At 56.6% G+C, this 25,017-nt stretch overlaps 1 protein-coding gene across 4 annotated transcripts in view; it reads right to left on the minus strand.

Annotated features, from left to right (window-relative positions):
* ARHGAP27 (Rho GTPase activating protein 27) overlaps positions 1-25,017 on the minus strand; it is a 32,362-nt gene that overhangs the window by 4,315 nt on the left and 3,030 nt on the right. For 2 of the 4 annotated variants that reach the window (XM_078437046.1, XM_078437045.1), the window contains exons 3-10: positions 23,442-24,119; positions 4,692-5,096; positions 4,109-4,291; positions 3,788-3,868; positions 3,632-3,715; positions 3,213-3,280; positions 2,688-2,778; positions 2,118-2,222 (exon numbers count right to left, since the gene is read on the minus strand). In XM_078437046.1, coding sequence (XP_078293172.1) covers positions 2,118-2,222; positions 2,688-2,778; positions 3,213-3,280; positions 3,632-3,715; positions 3,788-3,868; positions 4,109-4,291; positions 4,692-5,096; positions 23,442-24,101 — 1,677 coding nt within the window. In that variant the 5' untranslated portion in view covers positions 24,102-24,119. Of the gene's footprint in view, positions 1-2,117; positions 2,223-2,687; positions 2,779-3,212; positions 3,281-3,631; positions 3,716-3,787; positions 3,869-4,108; positions 4,292-4,691; positions 5,097-8,753; positions 9,796-19,470; positions 19,645-23,441; positions 24,120-25,017 lie in introns of those variants that run through there. The other 2 variants (XM_078437048.2, XM_078437047.2) reach the window with 2 other exon arrangements.

Raw genomic sequence — 25,017 nt, forward strand, 5'->3', positions numbered from 1 at the left:
CTGTTACAGATGGGCAGACCAGGGGCCTCTCAAAACAACATCCATTCATATCTGAAAGTTTCATACAGAAGGAAAGGCTATATTGTACGTATACGTAGCAACAGATTTCACAAAACGTTCATCCTGTTGAATGCACAGGCAAGCTGAGCTGCCCCAAACTAGCTGTTTTTGGAGGACTATTACTGAAGTTTCCTGTGGCTCTGGAGTGACAAGGAAGACTGGCTGTGAAAATTTGCCCGGCTCATCTACCTTGGCCATGATATAGAATCTGGGGCTGTCTCTTGAGAAAAATCCTAGAGGAGCCTGCAGGCCACCCCTGAATGGAGGGAGGATGGCCACCTGCGGCCAAGAAGCAGAAGCAGGGGGCTCCTCCGCTTCCGTTCAAGACTGTCAGCCTTTCCAACAGCTTGAATAACTTCCACAAGTACCATCTGCCTTCCAGTTCTTGCCAGAAAAGACAGCTCAGAAGCATTTATTCAGAAGCTTTCATCAAAAGCCAAGTCAGAGGGATGACATTTATAGAGCACTGGTTGAAGGACGTCCCTTTAGGTCAGGGAAGGGACATGCACAGCAAAGTGACGTTCTCCGGTCTGGCACCCGGGACAGACATTGCTAATTGGTCACAGCACTTGACGCTGCTAAGCCTGGAGAAGGCTCCAGACGGACTGACTGAGCAGAGTAGCTCATGAGATCAAACTGGTTTTCCAAGCCTGCTCTGTGGATAAAACTGGTTCTAGAACTGCGCGAAGCTTGGTGAAAACTACATGCTCAAGTGCCTTGCAGAACTGCATTTTCTGAGCTGAATGGTAAGGTTATGCTCGTGGCTTTTCTCATGTTACCTGAAGCAGCTAAACTAGAATGGAGCTGCACACTAAAAATTGCTTCGGGAGCTAAGGGTTAGGGGGAGCGCCTGGGTGGCTCAGTTGGTTAAGTGTCTGACTCTTGATCTCTGCTCAGGTCACGATCTCACAGTTTGTGAGTTCGAGCCCCGCGTCGGAGCTCTGTGCTGACAGCTCGGAGCCTGTGATTCTCTCTCTCCCTCTCCCTTTCCCTCTGCCTCTTCCCCACTCACACACATGTGCACGCTCTCTCTCTCTCTCTCCAAATAAATAAATTAAATTAAAAAAAAAAAAAGAGCTGGGGCGCCTGGGTGGCTCAGTCAGTTGCATGTCCAACTTCAGCTCAGGTCATGATCTCGCGGTTCATGATTCGAGCCCTGCATCGGGCTTGTTGCTATCACCCTGTCAGCTCAGGGCCCACTTCAGATCTTCTGTCCGCGCCCCCGCCCCCCGCCTCTCCCCCACTCTCTCTCTTGAAAATTAAATAAAATATAAAAAAAAAAAGAGCTAAGGGTTAAGAAAGAGTTTTGATTTCCCTCAAAGTTGGGGAAAGCCCCCCTCCCTCATCAATAAGAACTATGTAATTTTTTTTTTTTTTTTTAGCAACAACTTAGCACCTGTACATCAGCTGCCTCCTGATGCCTCTCCACACTGACCCCTTCCTCTGACTTGTTGTGGCTGGTGCTGGCTTCTCAGTGGATTTTACCAGCTCACCACACGTGTTCTTGTTGTGAGCTGCCTCAGAACTTTTGGGGACGGAGGTGAGGGTAAAGGCAGTTTCAAAGCAAGACCACATGTGGGCAGTGGAATGTGTGGTACCATAAGGGTCCTTGCCTGGGCCCCACGTGGCCTCTGTCTTCCTGCTAGGGGAGCCTGGGAAACTGGGGACCCAGCATATTCACTGAGGACCCAGTTCAGCTGGAAGCTGGGCTCTGATCAGCCAGAGCAGGTTTCCAGCCTAAGTGAGTAGTGGGGGACAGGGAGTCTCCTGTCTGGGATGAGGGCCGCCTTTCTAGGCATGAGTTTCATTCCGCAGAGACCCCTGCTTCTCAACACCCTCTAGAGCCAAGAACTTGAACCCAGTTCCTGGAGAGGGAACTGCAGAATCCGTGATGCCAGAAACGCTGTGGGCGGATGCCTGGGGTGGGGGCAACTTTGGCTTTGAGCCCTGAGAATTCCAGTCCCACTCTCCCCAGGTCCCCCTTCTTGAGGCTTGCCTAATGAGGGTCTCAAGCCATCAGTAAGTCCCTTCTCCTTCTCCCAACCCCTATCACTCACCTCCAGCACATTCTTCCTGCTAGATTTGTCTTTGGGGGCCCAGGAGAGAGAGGCCCCCCTCAGATCCACTGTGTACTCAGGGGTGGAGAGCTTGAGAGGCTGCCTCTGTGGGAGAGGGGAGAAGGATTGGGGGGAGCACAGTTACCAGGAGCCCTCAGCTCAGACAGGCCTGCCAGGGCTCCTGGCTCCAGGGACAGGATGGGGAAAGCGGGCCCAGGGGTTCCTAGAACCTAGAGATCCTGGACTGGCTGGTCCTTTGCTGCCTGCTCACCCAGGAGGAGAGGAGAAAGGAGCACAGCTCTCATCCCCAGGAGCAGGTGTGCCCAGTCTCCAGTCTGCCTGCCCACCAGGCTGGGGAGGCCACCCTCAAGGACTGCTCCCCATGCCCAGGGTGGCTGGAAGCACTTGTCGTGGGCTGAATCTGCTGTTGTTACCCCCTGCCAAGGCCGAGCTCCGTTGGCACTCATATTCCACCGTCTCAGACCTAGCCTTAGACAAGCCAGATCAGGTAAAGAGCCGCAGGAATCAGAAGCAGATGGGATGGTCCCTGTCCCGGGGCCTGGGCCTTACCAGGCCGCCTGCAGCTGAGGCCTTGGAGTCCTTGAAGAACGTCAGGATGCCACCCTCCAGCACCGTCCAGGAGGTGCTCCAGTGCTTCTTCCTAGGTGGGGGTGGGGAAGTGGGGGGTGGCCAAGCTTGCACTGGGCCCTGGGCTGAGGCCCCCTTCCACCCACAGGAGCGGGGCGCAGAGCTTAAGAACACAGCTCAGCTTGGGGTACCCAACTGTGAGGGCTGGACTCCCAGTTCTAACACGTGGTGGCCAAGGGACCCCGGAGAAGTCACTATCTCTCAGTGCCTCAGTGTGTCCTCACGGGACCTCTTAGAACGTTGCTATGAAGATTAACAAGAGCCTGCCGTATGGAACTGACTCTTCATCTCGGGGCTGTGAGTTCGAGCCCCACATTTGCTGTAGAGATTGCTTATATAAATAAACTTAAAAAAAAAAAATAAAAGCCTCGATATGGGATGTGCTCAGTAAATGTCATCTTAATTAAGGCCTGCCCTGCCCTAGTCTGAACGCAGACAGGCTCTCACCGGAGCCGCTTTCCTTTGTCCACTGTCTTGGTGCGATGCAGCACACCGGCCTTGTCCAGGGTCTTGATCTTAGAAAGACAAGGGGAAAGAGGAGGGGGTTAAGGGGCTGAGCCACAGGGCAGGCAGGGGCTAGTCTCCCCAAGAGCCGGCAACTCCTTCCAGGCGGGGCCTGAGTCATCACTGACCCCTTTCTGCTGCTGCTGCTGGTGGGGTGCCTGCTCCCACCCCAGCAGGAGAGATTTCCTCCCGGCTCCCAACCTCACCCAAACCTGGGCCCAGGATGACCCAGATCCAGGTTCATTCAGCTCAGGCTAGTGCCGGGGCCTATGGAGGTGACATGCCCAACCCCGTTCCAGGCCCCATGACCACCAGGAAGCCCCGATTTCTTCTGCTAGGGGCCTACATGCTCTTTCCTTTACCTTCTCCTCAGGGGGGCTGGCCTGGGCTGGGGTCTCACTGTCCTGGCTGGATTTGCAGATGCTTCGAGGGGCAGGGACAGGAACCTGGGGAGAAAGACAGTGTCAGGTATAATGCCCTCCCTTCTCCCCAGGACTCTCGCTTTCCCAGTTAGTTACCTGGGGCAGCTCCCACTGAACCGAGTCGTCATCTGGGTTGTAGAAGTAGGGCTTCCCGTGTTCGTCCTCCAGCCTCATCCACTGTGGGGAGAGGGATGGTCAGGGCTCCAAGCCCGGCTAATGGGAGGGGAGGAAAAGTTTCCCAATATAGCCCCCAGGAGTCCGGAGGGTCAGGTGCAGAAGACGGGGGTGGGGGGGGGTGTGGAGGTCTTGGAGCTTGCTCAGGAGCTGCAGTTCATGGTGTTAAGGGGAGCTCCTGGTGAGGAAGAGCTGAAGAAGTGACCCAGGGGCTGTCTGCGCCCATCTGCCCGCTGCCCCTACCTGCTCCTGGGTGAAGTGGTTGGTGTAGAGCGTCTGCCCCTCGGGGCTCACGTGGCATGACCAGCCGGGGGGCGTGGCCAAGGGAGAGGCGGACCGTGGCTCACTGAAAGAGCCCACGGGGGAATAGTCCTCCTCGGGGTAACTGGTCAGCGACTCGGGGTAGTCCGTCTCAGGCGTAGGGGGCTGCAGGGTACAGAAAACGGAGTCAGAGGGTCTCAGAGCCAGTACAGACCCCTGGCCCCGCCCCCTCAGGCCAGGCCACGTCCCCTCACCAGCAGTCTAGGAGCTGCGGGGAGCAGGAGGTGGGGTCTGAGACCCTCAGAGCTACTCCGCCTTGGCCCCGCCCCCTCCCTTATCCAGGGGTCCCTTAAAGCCACCCGCCCACCCCGGCCAGGCCCCGCCCCCTCCCTCATTCTCGGGGGTCGTGGGCAGCAAGGGGCGGGGGGCAGAGGCCCAAAGAGACCCCGCCCACCACCGGCCAGGCCCCGCCCCCTCCCTCGTTCTCGGGGGCTGCGGGCAGCAAGAGGCGGGGACACAGGCCCAAAGAGACCCCGCCCACCCGGGCCAGGCTCCGCCCCCTCACCCTCTGGTCCCTGGGGCTGAGCGGGCTCAGTCCCGGCTGCATCTCCAGGTCGTCCTCGGGCTCGTCGTCGGGCTCGTCCTCCCAGACGGCCTCGCCCGTCAGCGGGTTGTAGAAGAACACCCTGCGGCTCTCCTCATCCCAGTACTGGCCCCAGTCTGTCTCGAGGCTCTCGCGGCTGCCCACCGAGGTCGGGGAGGTGGCCGGGCTGGAGGCGCCCTCAGCAGCCTCGAAGGGCGACTCCCAGGTGGTCACGCCCGTGTCCGGGTTGTAGTAGTAGGGGCGCCCGGTGCCCGCGTCCGTGTGCGTCTCCCACGCCTGGGGGCGGGGGGCCGCGGTAGCGCCGGGCGAAGTGGCGGGAGGCTGCCGCTCTACGTTCGCGTACACGGGCTCCGAGGGGTCGTCCACCTGTGGGAGGAGGGAGGGGACGTGACCTTCAGGGCATCTCCGGAGTCAGACAGTCCCGATTCGGCCACTTGCCATCTGGGTGACCTTTGGCAAGTCAGAGCACACCCCCTCCCCATCCCGCCGCGTCTGTTCCGCCGGCTGCCCGGTCCGGAAATTGTAGTGAAGAGAGAATGAGGAAATATTCTTTTTTTTTTTTTATGTTTTTATTTATTTTTGAAGGAGAGAGAGCATGAGTGGGGGGGAGGAACAGAGAGAGAGGGAGACACAGAATCCGAAGCAGGCTCCAGGCTCCAAGCTGTCAGCACAGAGTCCGATGCCGGGCTCAAACTCATGAACTGTGATCATGACCTGAGCCGAAGTCGGACGCTTAACCGACTGAGCCAGCCAGGCGCCCCAAGAATGAGGAAATATTCTTGAAAGTGCATTGTAAAGTATGCATTGTAAAGTATGAGGTGTCCCAGAGGCCTAGGGCAGTTACATTATTTATTAACAATAATAAAATATCGATAACTGAGTTCTACCGGCTGTGCACTCAGTGTGCACTAGACGGGGGGGGGGGGGGGGGGGGGGGGCGGAGCGCGAATCAACCGGTTGGGCAGGAATAGAGACATGGCCTCAGACCCATTCCTTTTCCTCTCCCATTCAGGTCACACAGGGGCAGGGCCCTGCTGCATTCTACAGCCCCCACCCCTTCTTCCTTCCTGGCCCAGAAAGATCCGGGACTGGAATCAGTACTGCCTCTGGATCTGAGACTGGAACTTCCTGAATGTGGGTTTTGCAGTCCTCGGAACCAGTTGCAGAGAAGGGAAAGAGAGGGGAGAGCCAGATGGGAGGGAGGAAGGAGGAGCAACGAAAGGTGAGGCCCTCTTCCCCCTCCAAAGAAAAGTGAGGTGGGCTGGAAGCTCCCTTCACACAGAATGTAAGTCAGGGCATGCTTAACACCCTTACCGCTCTCTGCCACCTGCAGGGCAAAGTCTGTCACACCTGCCTGCCTTCCGTCTGATTTCCTGCCATTCCTGGCCCTTTGCCTTGAACTTTACGCTCCAGTAGCCCTAACATGCAGTTGCTGGAGGTCCCGCCCTCTCTCCTGTGTCTTTTATCACAGCCTGCCCAGGCCCATCCCTGCCCCTTTCTCACTTGACGGACTCAGGACTCAGCTCAGGTGTCAGGTTCAAGGCCCTTCCTGAGCTTCCTCTCATGTGCTCACCACAGCCTAGCACCCTCAGCCCACCGGAGAGATAGATAGCGACATTATTAAACCCCAGGCCGCAGAGTAGCACAAGATTAATACTGTTTTCTAAGAACATATAATGCTATGAGGGAAATGCACATTTCAACACGGTAAACAGCAGATAGTTCCAGTTATGTGTTTTCAGAAACCCTCCAAAATGCTCACAGAGGTTATCTCTGGGCAGTGTAATTATAGGGATTGGGTTTGTTTTTATTTGTTTCTTTAAACTTTTCTCTTTTCTTCTTTAAGCTTTTCTCAAAATTTTGTATAATAACCACCCCCCCCACCCCCACCCCCCGCTCCTTTTCTAATCACAGAAGTTCCTCTGTTGCTGTGATGCCTTCACTGAACTGTAAACTCCCCAAGAGGGGAAGCAAGTCCTGTCAAGGTGGCCTCTCCCCAGGCCTTAGGTAGGTGCCTAAAAATCCATTCATTTGTCCCACGAAGGTTCACCTGTTCCGTGCGGCCCTGTCCTAGGCACTGGGAATGCAGCAGTGAACAAATGGACCCAAATCCCTATTGAGCAGCTCGGGTAAATGGCCGGGGAGTGGGGAGGGAGCCGAGCAGGGTTCTGAGTGAAATGCACAGCACGTCAGGGATGATTACTGCTAACACAGGAGACAGTGTTGCCGTCTGAGAGCACCCGGTGGCAGGTCCCAGGCACGGAGGGAGGAGGAAGTGTTGGATACATCAGTTCCTCACTCCTCTCCCTCACCCCAGAAGCCCTTGTGTGGCTGAGACGGGACCCTCCACCCCACTTCTCCTTTCGCTGTGCCCACTGCAGCCCTCCTGGGCAACCTGGATTCCACCCACACCCGCCCACTGGCCCTCCCCCCACATACAAAAGGCATCTTCCTATCACTGTACTTTCGCTCCAGTCGGTCCCCCAGCCTAGAACATTCCCTGCCTACCCAAATCCTGCTCCTCTGCTGGTCCCCAGCTCCAAACATCCTGGAGAGCTGGGCTCCATTTACGGCCTGGTGGCGTTCTGCTCTGCTGGCCAGTTCATCGTCCACCCATCTGCCTACCTCCTCTGACCCCAAAAGGCAGGAGGTTTTTGAGAGCAGGACCCAGGATGATGTAACCCTCCTCAGTCACCCTCTAGCAGGCGGCCTGCTGCCCTGAAGCACACAGCCGATCCACCAAGGATATTTACTGCTAGAGTACCCGGGTCAATTCCATGCTACATTTCACAGCAGACAACAAACACACGTATCCGACACTGCAGGAGAGACGGGAGTTAGCTTTGAGCAGGGACTTTCTGGGAATGAGCGTTCGGCACAGGAGCCAGGAGACTCCTTGGGAGGACTAGACGCACCTCCTACCCACCCCAGCTGGACCCACTGAGGCTGGAGGGTCATATGGGGGGTGGGTGAGCTAAGGAAGGAGCCAGGCTCTTTGGACTGGGGATTTCCACTGGCAGGCTGCTAGACTTGGCTGTGTGTCCTCGGGGAGTCCCAGGCTGGTCAGGTTGATGGGGATCTTGCATGAGGAACAGCCCTAGCAGGTAGAGGAGATACAGGGGTAGATGTGTAGGCCCCCAGCACGATAGGGCTGTCACAAGGAAGGGAAGATACAGAATCACCTTGTGGGGCTCCGGACCGCAGATCAGAGGCCTAGTGGGAGCAGAGGGCAGGGTTCCTTGGAAGGAAGCACATTCTAAGGATTGGGGCTGCTTCAGGGGGTAGTAAGGGGCCTTCACTGGAGGTGAGCAGTTAGGGGTACTGCAGCCCTGAGGCCCCTTCAAGCTCTAGAACTCTCTGCAGAACCCTCACAGTGCTAAGATAGAGGCGTTTTCCTCTCCTGGCAGAGCCACAGCCAGGATCAGACTGGAAGCCAGGTGGGGCCAGTCCCTCCGTGCCCTCTGCCTTCAAGGGGAGGCTCGCCCAGGTTAGAGCAGGGCCCGGCGCCCCCCTGCCCACAGCTCCTGGAGGCCCAGACGACACCCCGTCGCAGCCCATCAACAGACCCTGACTAGGGCACCAACAGCTCTTGAGGCCCAGACCCCAATCATGACAGAGACACGTACGTTTTCCAAGTAGGAAAGGGGAAGTGATCTCCCACCTCAGGCCCGAGGACAGAGCTGAGAGGCGCCCTGGCTCTCACCACACCCAGCTGCCCGGCCCCCCAGCACCCCGTTTCCAGTTCCCTCCCCTCCCCGCAAACAGGTGGCAGGCCTGCCCCTCTTCCCTCTTCCACCGATCACCCGATCACCCATGACCGATCACCGTGTCTCAGCGCCCCTCCACAGCCCCTCTCAGACCGGCAAGGCCTTGGAAAAGGAAAGAGGCAAGAAGGGAGGAGTCCCCCCAAATCTGGGAGATGTCCTGCCCCAAAACCCAGCTCACCCCGCTCCTAACAGGCCAGAGGCCCTCAGCCCTCCCCATCAGAGGCCAAGCTTGCCCCCAGATGCCAGGGTCCCCTACCTGTCCCCGCAGGGCCCGACTCTGCCTCCTGGTCAGCTTGGCAATCATGTCCACCATCCTGTCCCCACTGAGCTGCTGCGACAGAGCCCTGGGAAGGCTTCAGGGGTGGAGCCAAGGGGCACAACCCCAGGGCTGGCACGGGGCAAGGGGGAAACAAGAAGTTGCTTTGAGATGGCGGGAGGCTGAGCCTCCAGCCCATTTCCTGTCAGGGCTGCGGAAGTGCTAGCCTGAGACAGAGGCTGCCTGAGAAAGGGTGGGGTGGGGGAAAGGGGGTGGTGTCTCACTCAGGTCTGGGGTATTTTTATGCGTCCAGGGACACACCGGCCTTCCTGCGCTATGCTCTGATGACTGGCAAGTTCTGAGTCCCAGGCCAGACACAGCCTGGGGCAGGGTGGCACCGGGACCACAGGTGGGGGAGGGGCAGGCTGTGCGGCTGGGAGCAGGCAGAGGGGGCGGTTGGGTGCTGGCGCCTGGGCTGGCATGGACAGGACGCGGAGTGGCCATCAGCTCCCCGCAGGCCCGGGGAGGATGTGATGGGGAAGAGGAAGCTTGTGTGTGTGTCGCGGGGTGAGCGGGGGACGTCTGTCTCAAAGAGGAAGGGGTCTGGGCAGATGTGGTATCAGAGCGAGAGCCAGTGTCTGGAGTCTTCCAGCCACACAGGGAACGGGAGGGATTTTGACCACACCACAGTCTACTCGCCTTGACCATCTCCTCCAGCCTGGGCCACCGAGACGCACGTAGCCCCCCCACAGCCCTACACCAACAGCTTCCCCGGGTCTCTCCTCTCTTCACCCTCCCACTGGGCGTCCAAACCGCAGTCCTGCAACACGGGCGCAGCCTGTCCCTGGTGAGAAGCTGCCGACCCCCTCCAGGCCAAGGACCTCCTTGTCTTCCTGACACTCTCAGAGCGGCTCTGACACCCGAGGGTCTCCCCCGTGGCCGCCCAGCTCCCAGATCAGGCTCTGACCCCCACCTTCTATCCCGGACGCCAGACCCCTCACCTTCTGCTCTCCCATTTCAGTAACCCTCCTGCCCCCAGCCCTGGCCCTCTTTTCTCCCCTGCCCGTGTCCCCCAGGCCACTCCTTCCCTGCACCTACCGCGGGCTCAGGACAGGGACGTCCAAGTGGAGCCAGGCGTGGTGTAGGCTTGGGGTGTGGGACATTTGGACGGACCACAGCCACAGCAAGCCAGGGACCTAGGCCCTACTCTGCCCTCAAAGCTCTAGTATCACTCCCCTACCGTCCCTTGTGGGGCTCAGAAGCCTGGAACACCAGAGGCAGAGAGGCCTGGAGTCCTCCCACTTGTCACACACATGACCCATCCCACTGACCCCACCCTGAGGGACATGGGCCACACACACACACAGGACAAGTCACCAAGAGGGACGGAGCCAGGCCCAGGAGATGGGAACGGCCTGTGTACATTCCAGAGCGGCCAGAAACTCTGAGCCGGCAGCAGGGAGGAGCTGGGGCAGGAAAGGGGAGAGAGGAGGCAGGTGTGGGAACCCGGGCCCTCAGTGCTGCCCTGCTGTAGGGTTAGCAGGCAAGGTCTCCCTGGGGCGGGAACCAAGAGTGACAGCGTGGGAGACTGGGACCATAGGAAAGGCTGCCCACCTGCTGACCTTCCCCGGAAAGAAGCCTGGCCGCCATGTCTGGCGTCTCCCAGAGGGCTCTGGCCTCACACCATAGGGACTGAGCAAAACCCACACGGCTCTGGCCTGTTCTTCTCGGTCAGGGTCAGGGAGGTTGGCGCCTCAGGCCTCGGGCATGGGCTTCCCCAGGCGAGATGCGACCACAGCAGCTCCCCAGTGGGGTCCTCCTCCCTCAACCACACCCTCACACCTCGCCTGGCCTCCAGAGGCACATGGTGGAGGAGGGGACAGAACAAGCCAGCTTCGCCTCGCCCCCATCTCTCCAGCCCTCTGTCCTCACCCCCGCCTTCTCTGCAAAACCCTCACCAGTGTTGGGGCACAAGCAAGTGCAACCAGAAAATCCTATCCGTTCTCTGGGGCCAGAGGCAAAAGAAATGCCTGCAAACCAGTGACTGGAGCCTGGGGTCTGGCTCAGGTGGCTGCGGAGGGGACGGGATCTCCTTTGCTGACTCCATGCCACCCGGGTGGAGGGAGAGTTGGGAATAAACCGTGATCTTTGCCTCAGTGAGGCAGTGAGCTTAGCCAAGTGCACAGAACTGTCCTGGTGTCCCTCCCCCGAGCACGCCCTCTCCAGGACAGAGTCCGGGCCTCACCGTACCCACCCCTAGCCCTGAGTGACTCATCCAGCCGTGTGCAGTGGGAAAGCTGGGGGTCACCCCGCAGGCTCCTCAAGCCTCAGAATAGTGGGGAACCATGCCTAGAGCTGCTCCCCCCACCCCGCCCCAGGGTCTGGTGTAACTGGCTTGGGCTGGGGCCTGGACGCGGGCTAAGGCCCACGTGAGGCTCAGTGTAGTGTAATCTTATTGCTTGCCCTGTAGCCTGAAAGTCCAAACACAACAGGCCGAGGTGAGGGTCTTCTCTGGGGTTTGGACCGGAAGCATCATTTGATTCAAAGGAAAAAAGAACAGAGCAGGATTCCAGAGACATGGCTTCTTGTATAGGTTGTGCCTTAGCTTCTCTCTGGGCAGCCCCCTGAAACTCTGGGCCTCTGTTTCTTTACCCGTAGAATGGGCTGTCATTCTCCACACCCCCCTCAACCCCCCCTTCCCTGCTCACAGGGTTGGGTTCTGTGAAAGGGCCAGGCAGGTCCCCTGAGGTTTCTACACCCAGTGGGGACGTGGGGGAGAAAGCGGGGCTGAACCCCTGCTTTTCTGGCTCTGGGTTTCGACTGAGTGCCCTGAGCTCTGGACTCTGCCCGCAGCCTCTTGGCGACCTCATGGGGCCGTGCGTTTGGCTCGCTCCTCCAGGGCAGGTGGGGCCTGGGGTGGAGCCCCTTTGCCGCTCACACACCCTGTGCTCTGGGTGAGGCCTCCAGACACCCAGAAGGTCTCCTGCTGCTGGGCCAGGAGGAGTCAGAAACGGTCCGTCGAGGAACCTGCCGGCCAGCAAAAGCTGTCATCGTGAGCCACGGGAGGAAAATGTGCCAGGGTCCCGTCCCCTCAGACGGATCTGCACCTGCACCCACGATTCCTCCTCACTTCCCCAGTGGAGGGACCAGGGTTCCCCGTCCACGCCGACCTCCCCAGCCTAGGCCCAGGGGACCCCATTGTCTCTCACTTGCTCAGAAGCTGCCTCTCCTCAGATCTCCAACTCCTCCCACCTGACTGCCTTTGGCCCTTTGGCCTTTCAACAAACTCAAGGCCTCTCCATCTTAAAAAGAAACAGCGCGCCCCTGGACCCAGCTCTCCCTGCCTCGTTTCCAGAACCTGCTTCTTGCCCACGTGTGTGCACCTGCCATCCCGCTGTCCACGCACTCCGACGTCCAGCCCACTGCTCAGGTCTCCTATTACCTCCCCAATGACAAAGGTGGTCCTTCTTGGGCCTGACTCCCCTCCGGGACTTAGTCCTTACAACCCTCTCCCTCCTCGTCTGCCTCCTCAGCCTGCGGCCCAGGCTCCTCTTCCTCCGCCCATTTCCCTGATGCCTGCTCTCACCTTTCCTTCTCACTCTACTGTCCCTGGGGAAGCCCAACCAGCTCGGTTAAGTTAACAACCCGCAACCCGCCTCCAGGAGCGCAGACCCAACTGCCCCCCTGGGTGTCCTCGGTATGCCTCAAAAGCCACACGTCCCAAACCAAGTTCACCTTCTTCCTCCTCCTTCTTCCCATCTTGGCATCATCTTGGTTGCTCAAGCAGAGACCTGGAGTCACCGAGCCCGGTGACCTGACCTGCCTAAGCCTTTCACACCTACCAGTCCTCAGGTAGCACAGGGATTCGAGGAACACCACCGGGAGGAAGCAAACATTCAGATCTAGAGTAGATGTCCTGCGGGGAATTGGTCTGGTCTCTGTGTCAGGGCAGGAAGAGAGGGACGGGACAGTCAAATGGAACGCATGGCCCTTGAGCCGATCCTGGTTCAAACAAACTGGCTGTGGGGCACCTGGGTGGCTCAGTCGGTTGAGCATCCAGCTTCGGCTCAGGTCATGATCTCGCAGTCTGTGAGTTCGAGCCCCGCATCGGGCTCTGTGCTGACAGCTAGGAGCCTGGAGCCTGCTTCGGATTCTGTGTCTCCCTCTCTCTGCCCCTCCCCTACTCATGCTCTGTCTCTCTCTGTCTCAGAAATAAATAAACATTAAAAAAAAAATTTTTTTTTTTAAAACTGGCTGTGAGAGATTTGTTTTAGGACAATGAAGGAGCTGTGAGTATGGCCTGGGTCTTAGATGATATGTAAGGAACTAATGTTAATTTTGTCAGATATAACAATGGTAATGGTATTGTGATTGTGGAGAAAAACATTTTTAAGAAATAGATGCTGAATTTTTTAGGGATGAGATGCGATAAAGTCTGGAATTTATTATTTCTTGGCACACACACACACAAAAGAACAAACTTGGCAAGCAGCAATCGTCAAATCTAGTAATGGGTATAATTACATTCGTTTTAATATTCTTTATGCTTCTTTGCCTGTTTGAAAATCTTCATAAGGAAAAGGGGAAAAGCATCTCCCTCAACCTTTTTTGCTATTGTGCGTTCTTAGTGTTACGACTTTATGAGGTGTTCCCTGTTTCTTACCCAGAAGGACTGGCCCTTCCAACTCTCCCCCTACCCTCGGTTGTAATTTCTCTCCCTTTATGATGCAGCTCCGGTGCCAGGAATTCTGGAAATACGGCAGCTTAAACATGTCCTGCTTCTCCCCTTTCTCCCCCGACTGCTACGCTCTATGAAGGGGCTGTGCCAGCTGGTGGGCAGGGCTGGCTGGCCCGGGAACCCAGGAGACCCCGGGGCAGACCAGGCCCACCATGGGCCCCCAGAGGGAAGGCAAGGTGACCCCCAGGAGCTGACAGGGAGCCAAACAGGTAAGCTAGGCACTCTCTGCCCACAAGGTTGGGGAGGCCGGGAAGGCAGGGAGGGAGCAGGGAGAGCTCCTGATGGTGTCTTAGCAGGGGCCTGCCCAGCCCCCAGAGACCATCACTCCTCCGCTCCAAGCTCCAAGGGCTCCACCCCAGCACTGCGAGCAAAGACCCATAAACCCCACTCCTCTGACAAGCCAGAGGCTGGAGAGAGGCAGAGCAAACACAACCCAACCCACCGCCTTAATATAGCGGGTCCGGACGGGACGGGACGTGCTAGAGACCGATCACAAGTCATGGTGGGAAGAGGAACTTGTCACTTGTCAGTCAGAAGTGACAGGACAACTGGATGGCCACCCAGAAGGAGATAATTAAAGGTGGGTCTACATCTTACTCTGTCCGCTCAAATACACCCCCGGAGGATCCAAGATTTAGATGTAACAAGTGAAACCACTGGGGCGCCTGGGTGGCTCAGTGGGTTAGGATTCGGACTTCGGCTCAGGTCACGATCTCACAGTTTGTGGGTTCAAGCCCTGCGACGGGCTCTGTGCGGACATCTTGGAGCCTGGAGCCTGCTTCGGGTTCTGTGGCTCCCTCTCTCTCTGCTCCTCCCCCACTCACGCTGTCTCTCTCTGTCTCTCAAAAATAAAATAAAACATTAAAAAATTATTTTTTTTTAAAGTGAAACCATAAAAATACTCAAACAGGAAAACACGAGCAACATTCTATATTTAAAAAAGACTTTTGTAAAGGCGTCTGGTTGGCTCGGTCGCTTAAGCATCTGACTCTTGGTTTCAGCTCAGGTCATGATCTCACGGTTAGTGGGTTTGAGCCTTGCATCAGGCTCTGTGCTGACAGCGCGGAGCCTGCTTGGGATTCTTTCTCTGTCCCCCACCCCCCGCCCTCCCCCCGCCGGTCCTCTCTTTTTTTTTTTTTTTTTTTTAAAAAAGACCTTTGTAATAGAGACTCAAAATCTAAAAGCCATAAAGCACATGATTTATACATTTGACCACATACATGTACTTTAAGTGGGGCGCCTGGGTGGCTCAGTCGGTTGAGCGTCCGACTTTGGCCCAGGTCATGATCTCACGGTTCGTGGGTTCGAGCCCCGCGTCAGGCTCTGTGCTGACAGCTCGGAGCCTGGAGCCTGCTTCGGATTCTGTGCCTCGCTCTCTCTCTCTCTCTGCCCCAACCCACTCGCATTCTGTCTCTGTCGCTCTCAAAAATAAATAAACATTAAAAAAATTAGAAAAATAAATCAACGTACTTTAAGTAATTTGTGTGGCCAAAAAACAACATTAGCAAAGTCAAAAGACAACCTTAGGGAGATTACAACTCAGGTAAGAGATAAAGAGCTGTGTTCCCTAGTGTAGCAAAACCTCCTAGAAACCAATAAGGAAAAGACCAACAACTCAGTAGAAAAAGGAGCACAGGATACGAACAGACGGTTCACAGAGAAAGAAAAACAAACAGTCCTTAAATCTATGTAAAGATGCTCACCCTCACTGCAAAGAGAAATGCAAATTTAAGCTATCTTAAGATCCTACATTTTGCTATCAGACTGGCAGAAAACAAAATTTTGATGCGACTTGGTTGGCAAGGCCGTGGGGAATCAGACCCTCGCATTTGTGCTGGTGGGAATGTATGAGCCCCACAGGTGGGGACGGCAACTTGGCAAAATGTAACAACTACCCCCTGTTTACCCTTCGACCCAGCAATCCTACTTCTGGGATTTAGCCTCAATTTACCAGCATGTGTGTGAAAGATTATTTCTTCTAGCGTCGTTCACACAGTTGCAAAAGATGGGAAACCATGCAAGTGCCCGTCAACAGTATACTGGTTAAATATATTGTGATACATCCCTAAGGTGGAAAACCTGCCCCGCTGGAAGGAAGGAGACTGACCCTCTCTGTGCACAATCTCCAAGATACAGTGTCAAATCAAAAAGGCAAAAAATAAGCAAGTTATAGGATTGTGCGTATTGCATGCAACCTTTATGTGAGAGAGGCAGAAAATCAAGTAATCAAATGCATATTCTTACAAGTTTGTATTTGTCTGAAGAACCAGTGAAAGAATAGAGAAAGGATTAATGAGCGTGGTGACTTCTGAGCTGATGGTGAACAGGGTATGGAAGCAGGGGTGAGAGAGAGAGAGGGAGAGAGCAGAGGAGGGGCAGAGAGAGGAGAGAGAGAACCCCAAACAGGTTCAGTGCTGTCAGCACAGAGCCCGAGGTGGGGCTCGAACTCACCAACTGTGAGATATGACCTGAGCCGAAATCAAGAGTTGGATGCCTAACAGATTGAGCCACCCAGGTGCCCCTTACTATATACTTTTTAACGTTTTGATTTTTAAAAACCATGAAAGTATATTATCGGATTTAAAAAAAAAACAAAACAAAACAAGGCTATCGGCAAGATAGAAGGGCTGGAAAACACAGTGACAAATTAGACAACAACAAAATAGAACTCTTAAGAAGATTCAAGTAAAGCCCAAAAGGAAAAAAAGACTACTTTAGAACTTAAAATATATCCCTGGGCTATTCATTGGAGGCGAGGATAGTCACCCTCCAGACTCAAAGTAGTGACCTGGAAGATAAAGCAGGAGAAATTGCTCGCGGCAAACGTACACAGAGACAGAAATGAAGAAGGCAAAGCTACAAAACAGGAGGTTCCAGTCAAGACAGCTAACTTGCAAATAAAAGAAAAAGTCAAGGAAACGATAATCCTACAACAAATAGATTTCTCTAAGCTGAAAACAGACCCAAGGCTATCTGCAAATGGACAGGGTTCCAGAAGGGAGTGCTGAGAAAAAGAATCCCCACTCTGCACACCCAAGGAGTGTTTGGTTAGGAACCCCAGGGAAGGGGGCCTGGGTGGCTCAGTCTGTTACGAATTCCGCTCAGGTCATGATCTCACGGCTTGTGAGTTCGAGCCCCGCGTCGGGCGCTGTGCTGACAGCTCGGAGCCTGGAGCCCGCTGCTTCGGATTCTGTGTCTCCTCTCTCTGCCCCTCTCCCTGAAATAAACCATCAAGTACTTTGTACCCATTGTCAGACAAAACGTGGAAAGGTTGCATTATCCCATCAAAAGACAGAGTCAGCTTGGGTTTCAAAATACAGTGACAGGATATATAGAAAAATCCACTTAAAAACGTGATAATGTTGAGGGGCACCTGGCTGGCTCAGTCACCAGAGCACGTGACTCTTGATCTCAGGATTGTGAGTTTGAGCCCCACGTTGGGGGTAGAGATTACTTAAAAAGAAAACCTTAAAAAAAAAAAAAAAAGGATAATGTTGAAAATAAAGGGATACCGAGAGATATCACACGGGCAAAAAAGAAAATAGAATAAAATAGAAAGAGTGGCCATATTCATAAAAGAAAGGTGGGGTTTCAGGTTGAAAGCACTAAGCGGGATAAAGAGGGGCACCAGGTAACAACACAAAGGGACAATCTGTGATGACAGAACCGTCAAAATCTGGGCGCTCCCAACAGTGTTGTAGTTAAATATAAAAAACCAAGCCTACTAAAAATACAAGAAGAACTTTATAGAGAAAATTTGAGTGGGAGATTTAATAAATCTCTAATGGAACTGGAGTAAAAGAATAAACAAAAAGAAGTATACAAAGGAAATGCAAGTTTGACTAATATAATCAATCAGCTTGGTTTGATACATAGGGGACCTTACGTCCCTTAAATAAAAAATATACGATTTTTCCAGGTCTATGAAACTCTTAGAAAAGTCATTGACTTGGTCACAAAGAAACCCTTAAATAAAATTAAAAGTGGAGATTTTTCAAACCCAGTAAAAAACGAATGCTTTCCCAGTAAAATATAAAATGGCCCAAATTAGCGAGAACTGGTGGAAAACTTGAAAAGACCAAATCACGGTTGATGAGAAAAAAAGTCTGCCACTGACAAAGCGCCGGGTGCAGAGGGTTTCACGGGAGAGGCTGACTTGTGGAAACCTTTAGGATTCACCTGCCGTCTCCCTTCCTTGGCCAGAAGGCAATCCTAGAGAAATTTCCCTCTGGCTAGCGAGGCTCTGGGGAGGAGGGCTCCACACGGCATCCACACCACATCGTAACTGTCAGTTCGCTTGCCAAGGTCTCCTCCCAGACAGTAAACTACCTGAGGGCAGGGACCACGCCTTGTTTTTCTTTGCCTCTCACTGCCCAGTCCAGCACCTGCCATTTACTGAATCAATGACACGGCGAGTGAAAAGTTACCGTCTCACTGTCAGCGCACCGTGATGCCCTGGGTCTGTAAAACTCTCAGACACAGAGCAAAGCAGAATGGATGGAAAGAAACCAAAATGCCAACAGTCATTAGATTGAAATTCCACCACCCCCCCCATTAGCCAAATATTTGTAGGGATATTAAACTATTTCTATGGTGGTGGGGGGGATAGTAATTTATAAATTCAGACAATTCCAGGAGCGCTCCAGTTGTGGAGATGAGGCAGGAAGGAGGCTGGGGGGGATCTGGAGGCAGGCCCCCTTCTGGCACCTTTCTTGGTTCTTCCGGCTTCCTCTCTCAGGCCAAACCGGCCCAGCCCCCAGGACAGACACGGAAGCCTGGACGGAGACCCCTGCCCTGCTCACCTGATGCCCCATGGTGGATCTCCACCCAGGGGAAAGAGAGGACGCAGGGCGGCACCTATAGGAGTCCAGAGCCTGGACACAAGGGCCCTGCAGGCCTCACTGTGCCTAAGCAGGTGCTCTGGAAATCCCCGCGCACCACAGACCTTCCTCAATTTGGCAAGAGCGAGGGACAATCCTTGCAAGAACCCCTATGTCCCTCGGACCCCGTCCTGGCAGCCCTAATTCCCTCAACGCCAACAAACATCAACTGTCCCCTGACACTCTAGTCTGGAACCCCGACCACGTTCTGATCAGCTGAGCCCGGGCTTGATGGGCTCTCCCCTGCCGGGAACGGGGCACTGAACAGCCATCGGGGTTGGCATTCATAACCAACCACCTGGTCCTTCCCACTACTGAACACAGCTCCAGGAAGGGTGGAGAAAATAGACGGAGAAAGAGGCCGGCTGCTGGGGCTCAGGAAGGAAGTGGGGAGGCAGGTGGGCCTGTCTCAGGAGACCAGGGGTGCTGAGGGGAACCAGAGACTGAGAGGTGAGGAATGGGGCCCAGGCTCAGGGGAGATCACCCAGGGGCTGACACGGGGCCTGCAGGGTGGGAGGTTGCCTTGGGAGCGGTGGGTGGCTGGGGAGGAGTCCTGGTGGCCAGGAATGTGGGGTGAGGATGGGAGGGGGGCTACCCACGGAGCTGCTCTTTCATGGGTCAGGTCAGAAGCTGGGCAGTGGGGTTCCAGGGTCCGCCTGGGGCTGAAGGTGAGTCATGGGGAGGAAAGGTCAGCCCAGGGATGAAGAAACCAGCTGGGCCGCCTGGGGAGGTGAGAAAGACAGTGGCTGGGAGGAGGAAGGACTCCGGAGACCCTCCCCTTGGCCTCAGCTCCCCTGCTCTTACCAGCACCCCCCTTTCTAGAGGGCCCCTGGCTGGTCCCCACCCAAAGGGGACCCAGGTGGGTTTGTCCGAGGCCTCAGTCACAGCTGCCCCGGGGCTGCCCTCAGAGTCTATCCCACGGAGTGGGTGCCAGGCCTGGGATCCGGAGAGGAGGCAGGGGCGCCTCCGGGCGAGTCATCGGGCAGGTGAGTTTCAGCAGGGGTACAGAAGACCGGGGAGGGGGGAGGTCAGGGAAGAAGGGGAGAAAGTGGGCAACTGCCACGGCCCGCCCCCTGTGCAACGATGAATGGTCACTCACAGTTCTCTGAAGAGGACAGGGAGCCAGGGCCCCGGGGCTCCTTCCAGTCCAGGCCGCCTGCTCAGGTGGGGCACCGGCTGCAGAGGCCCCGGCTGTAACTCTTTCCTCCCAGTGGCCAATGCCTGGGCAGCAGGGGCGGGCTCCAGTCCAGAGGGCTGGCCTGAGGCCCCGGGGGGGCGGGGATGGTGACCGGGGATGGTGACTGCACCCAGAAATGGACTCAGCGGGGGAGGAGTCTCAGAGGCCCCTCCTCACCTGGCTTCCCCAGGCTCCAAAGCCCCTCCTCAGCGAGGGAGGGAGTAGAGTAGAGGGGAACAGGCTGGCTACGGCCTGCAGGCCACCTGCCTGAGACTGAGCCTGGTAACCAGGGTGGGGTTCAGCGTCAGGAGGTACGGGAACTGACTCCGGCTCAGCCACCTCCCGCCTGGGTGACTTTCAGCCAGCCACTCAACTTCTCTGAACCTCTGCACTCTGGCACAGGGGGGCGCCCTTGCATGCAGGCCTGCCTTCAGAGCTGCTGGGAGTGGGAGCCTTTGAGTGAGAGCCCACGGGACCACTAGCCCCTGTGGCGCAGGATCACGTCATGCGCCACCATGCTTTGTGTCCCCAGTGTCCAGCGCTTTGACCAGCGCACTTTGACCATCCACCGGCGCGTGGTGGATGACAAGGCCGTGAAACGCCACACGGTGGGCGTAGAGGCTTCTCTCTTCTGAGGGTCCCCGCCTCTGCCAATTGTCCCACACCCACGCCACCCTCTCCCCTTGTCCAAGGCTCCCCGGTCCCCGATGAGCCTGACCCTGTGTCCCCTCCATCCTCACATCCTTGGCCCTTGCCTCGGAGGGAGTGGGTCCCTCCCCGTCTGCCCTGGGCATCACCCTCACACCTGTGTCCTGGGATCCTGTCTCGTCAACCAGCTCCTCTGGCTGCTGCCCACTCACTCAGATTTGGGGAGCCTCCCCCCTCTCGACCTCCACATGCCTCTGGCCACACGGCACCTCTCCCTTCCCTGCCATGCTTCTGAGCGGTCTCCACTCGGCCCTGCACCCTCAGACCTCTGCCTTCTGCTTTTGGTAACCCCTTGGCCAGCTCCTGATAAAGGGGCTGCTGACCTTGAGGTCACCACTTCCGATAAATGTTCGATGGCCTTTATCTAACTTCCCCTTCCTTCTGGACACCTCTCGGTGTCTGGACCAGCACTCTCCTGCTTCTCCTCCTTGTTCCCTGACTGTGTTTTCCACTTCCTCCTCTTCCCTCCCCTGGTCACCCAAATGTGGTGGGCCCAGGGCTGTGGCACCCCGGTCCACATGCTCCCTCGCCCCCCACATCGCCACACCACATGCTGGGCAGCTCCAGGACTCCTCCCACGCCTTCCCAGTGTCCCCGCCATAAACAGACCACTGTCTGCGCACACTGGGAGGCTGGGACTCAGCCTGACTTCTCTCCCGCCCTCCTCAGCCCATCAGCCACCAGCTCCCTCGAAATCTACTTCCTGAACCTCTCCTGTCATCACCGCATGCCTGGGAGACCATGAAAGTCCTCTGCCACTCTTAAAGTTCCAGCCAAGGGGGTCCTTTCTGAACCCCACTCCCTTCTCTGCTGAGAGTCTCCCGGTAGGTAGCTGCACGGTGACGTCTGAATTCCTGGCGAGGGCCATGAGGCCCCGCCCCCCAGGCACCACCCACTCCCCACCAGAGCCCCAGCAGCGCAGGGTGGGGGCTGTAAGGCCCCAGGGGTGCCCCATCTCACACCTGCACCCATGCCTGTGCACCGCAGCACACTGGGTGTCCTTTTTATCTCAGATGGCCTGGGCCATGCCGGCCTGAGGCATCTGTCCCCTCTTGCCAGGCTCCTGACCCAGATGGTGGCCCTCCAGGCCTGGGACTCTGCCTCACCAGATGCCCGGCAAGTGCAAGGTCACCTCATGCTTAGTTAATGAGTGAATGAAGGGGAAAGGTAGGAGCTGCCTCTCCTGCCTCCTCCAAGAAGAAACAGGCAGGCTCACCATTCAGGAAATTCCTTCTCTAAATGCTCCCTTGAGTAACTAAACACAGAATGGGGTTTCTTTCCCAGGAGACAGGCAGCTCCCCACGCCAGGAGTGTGTAGGGGCTGGGGTGTCAGGGAGGCCCACAGCTGACACTGGAATAAAGCAGGGTCACAGGAAGTGTGAGATCATACCCATTACACGGGGAGGAAACCAGACCAGAGGTACTAAGCCTCTTGTTGAGGCCATACAGTGCATTCATTAGGGCCAGAAGTGGGACGGGGCAGAGCATTTCCACCAATACCTGGGTCTCTGGCAGACGCCCCAGTTCTTCCCTGTGCGAGCACCAACCCTCTCTCCATCATCTGTGTCCCCCGCCGCCGACACACCACTATACTGTGCGGAAAGAAAGAGGGGCAAGCTGGACAGGGGATGTGGAAAGGTCCTGGAATGCACCTCCGAGAGCCTGTCCGGGAAGCGGAGGGACGCCGGGGTAAAGAGCACTGGTATCCAGCCATCTGTCCCAGAGAAGGGGGCCAACTGGCCAGCAGAGACGGCCGGACACATTATTTCCCACCCCCTACCCCTCTGGTTCCTTCTGGGCGGAGTCCCCATCCTCGTCCCCACGCGCCGGTTGCTATTCCCCGTCATGACCACAAGGGGGAGGGCTGCTCCTTGCAGAAACGGGAGCAAAGCTGGCGCAGACCAGGATACCGAATGCGACCCCGGCCAGCCTCGGTGGAGCGCCTACTACGTGCCAAGCGTTTCCATGCTTCACCACGTTGAAGGCTCACAACACTAATCCTTAGGTTTTGTCCTGCGTTTACACACGAGGACACTGGGGCTGGGGAGTTAAGTGACTCCTCTGCAGCTGGCAGGTGACCCAGCAGGGTCAAATTCCAGTCTCTCTAAGCTTCAAATCCTGAGCTCTTTGCACTGTAACCAGATGGGCGGAGGGGAGACCCAGGAGTTCCCAGCCCGGGAAGGTGCTTCCTTCCTCTGGGCATCCCACACTCAGTCCTGGCATGAGCCAGGCATCAATGTTGACAACAAATACATTACATCAAGTACAAAGAAAGAAATCAGAGACTTACAAGGTTTAGGGATCATCCATCCCCACTTTCCACCCCTCTTTGGGCCAAAGGACAAATCGAGACCCTCTGAGAGGAAATGAACTGCCCATAATTACCCAGCTGTCAAAAGGCAGATGTCAAAAAGGGGGTCTGTGCATCCTCCCTCCACATCTCCCCAACCACCGACCCAAAAAGTTCCTAAAGTTGAAAATGTCAGGGTCATCCGAAGGATTCTGAGGATGTAAAAGTGTTTTTAAAACGTGCTCTATTTTCGATTTCCTAAATTAACAACTGGGTTCTGAAACGAAAAAAAACACACTATCACTGGACCACTTCCTGAAACAAACAAATCAAAAATTGTCTTTTTTTTTTTTTTTTAAAGGGGGAACTGAAATATCGGAAGAAGCCAAAAAAGGAAGCAGATCCCTGACTTCCACATCCACTATCTCATCTGACCCCTAAGCTCCTCTGAGGAAGAAGAGGCAGGTGGAGTGGCCTGCAGGTCCACAACTCCATATCCGGGCGCGTTTCGGAATGTTGTGGATTTTAGAAAGGTAATACGGCGCACACACCTGCCAGCAAGGCTTGCAGCAGTACACTGTAATCCGGTTCATCTGCACTTGCGTAGTAAAACTAAATGTAATAAATGAAGACCACCCACAGCTTGACATCGGTTCAAATCAAATTTTTTACCACCAACTGAGTTACGGGAAACCTTTGGACTCCAGGGAGCTTTGGCATTTCGGAATTGCCCATAAGTGACCGGGAGCCTGCACCCTTCTCTTTCCGTGGTTTTGAAAAGTGAGGCTCGGCGGTGACTGCCGCCCCGTCGAGCCGGACGCTAAGCCGAGGGGGTCTCCTCGAGTCCGGGCCCGGAGCGGCGCAGCACCCCGGCCCGCCACCCCGCTCCCCGTACCTGCTGCGGGCGCTCCTCCCGTGGCGGGCCGCGCACGTCCTGGACGACCTCGTAGACGTTCTCGGAGTCGCTGCGTGCCAGGGGTCGCGGGCACACCCAGGAGCCCGCCACGCTGCAGGCCTTGAAGCTGCCCGCGCTCCCGAGGAGGCCGGCAGGGGGCGCGACGGCGGCGCGCGCCAGGTCGTCCAGGGACTGGGCGGGCCGCACCGGCGCTGCGGGCCGCGTGTACAAGCAGGTGGGCAGGCCCGGCGCCAGGCTGCTGCGCTGGGTGGCGGCGCCGCGCCGCGCGGGGCCGCACAGGGAGCCCACGCGGCCCCGGGGCTCGGCGGGCGTGCCGTCGGGGCCCGCGGACACCGGCGCGCTCACGAAGCGGTAGTCGTAGGCGAGCGGTTCCGGGGCGACGGGCCCCGGGCGGAGCGCGGGTGGCGTGGGGGTGGCGGCCGGGTCCCCGAGCGCCGGCAGCTCGCGCACGTACTGCGCGGGCAGGTAGAAGGGGCGGCCGCCGGGCTCGCGCCGCACGTGCCACCAGTGCTCCGTGCTTCGGCGCAGCAGCCTGTAGCGCTCGTTGGGCTGGATGGCCACGCGGCGCCCGTCCTTGCCCGTGTACTCGAAGGGATGCTCCACCAGCACGTACACGTCCCCCTCGACGTCCGCCGCCATCGCGGCCCTGGCGTTTCCCTGTGAGTGACAAGGAGGAGGGGCGCGGAGGTCAGGGCCACCGAGCCGGGAAGCGCACCGCACCAGAGAGACAGAAGACCTGGGTTCGAGTCCCAGTGCTACATTCCTTGTGTGCGTTAATTTCCTAGCTCAAAAATGGGGGACTTGGATAAAGTAATCTCCAAGGTTCTCATTCTTACACTCACTCATGGAATTATGACAATACCTTCATTCTGACAATGCCTTCATCCCGTGGCATTGATTACGAGATTTGATCCCGGTTCGATCCCTTGGTGGAGAAATTGTGGGTAATATTGGTCCAGCTTTACAGCCAAGGAAGCCTTGACCCAAAGAGCTGGGGTGATTGACCGCGATAAAGTCACCACGTTTGCCTAAAAGTTGACTGGGCCTCGGTTTACAGGTCTGTGAAGTGGGAAGAACAGCCCGTTCTCTACCCACCCACCCCCGCCGCCACTCCCCTCGCCCCGCCCCCTGCCCTGCCTGTCCCGCCCCAGACGTCTCCAGCCTTCAGGAAATCCGCGTGCCTGGAGCCTCTTCCCTCCAGGCTCCCGCGCCCCCGGCCCGCGGAATCAGGGTTGAGGCGCGGGGCTCTGGGAACCACCCCGGCACCGCTCTATCCCGGGGAATGCCCCTGCCTCGCGTAGTCCAAGGGCCTTGGCTAAGGGACCGGACTGCCAAGGCCGGAGAACCGGTTCTCTCGGTTTCTCTTTCCTTCCCCAGCGGCTTGGCTGCGGACGTGAACCCGGCGCCTGGCCCGCCCAGACCGTCCTGCACCGCCCCCTGTTCTCCAGCTCCCACCTCCACCTCCCGAGTGAGGCTCGGCCCTCGCGGCCTACCCACCAGCCCTGTGATCTCCACATTGCCCCAGGAGAGTGGCCCCTAGAGAATGCACTTTGTG

The sequence above is a fragment of the Panthera onca genome, chromosome E1, assembly GCF_046562875.1.
Source record: "Panthera onca isolate mPanOnc1 chromosome E1, mPanOnc1 haplotype 2, whole genome shotgun sequence".
Classification (NCBI taxonomy): Eukaryota; Metazoa; Chordata; class Mammalia; order Carnivora; family Felidae; genus Panthera; species Panthera onca.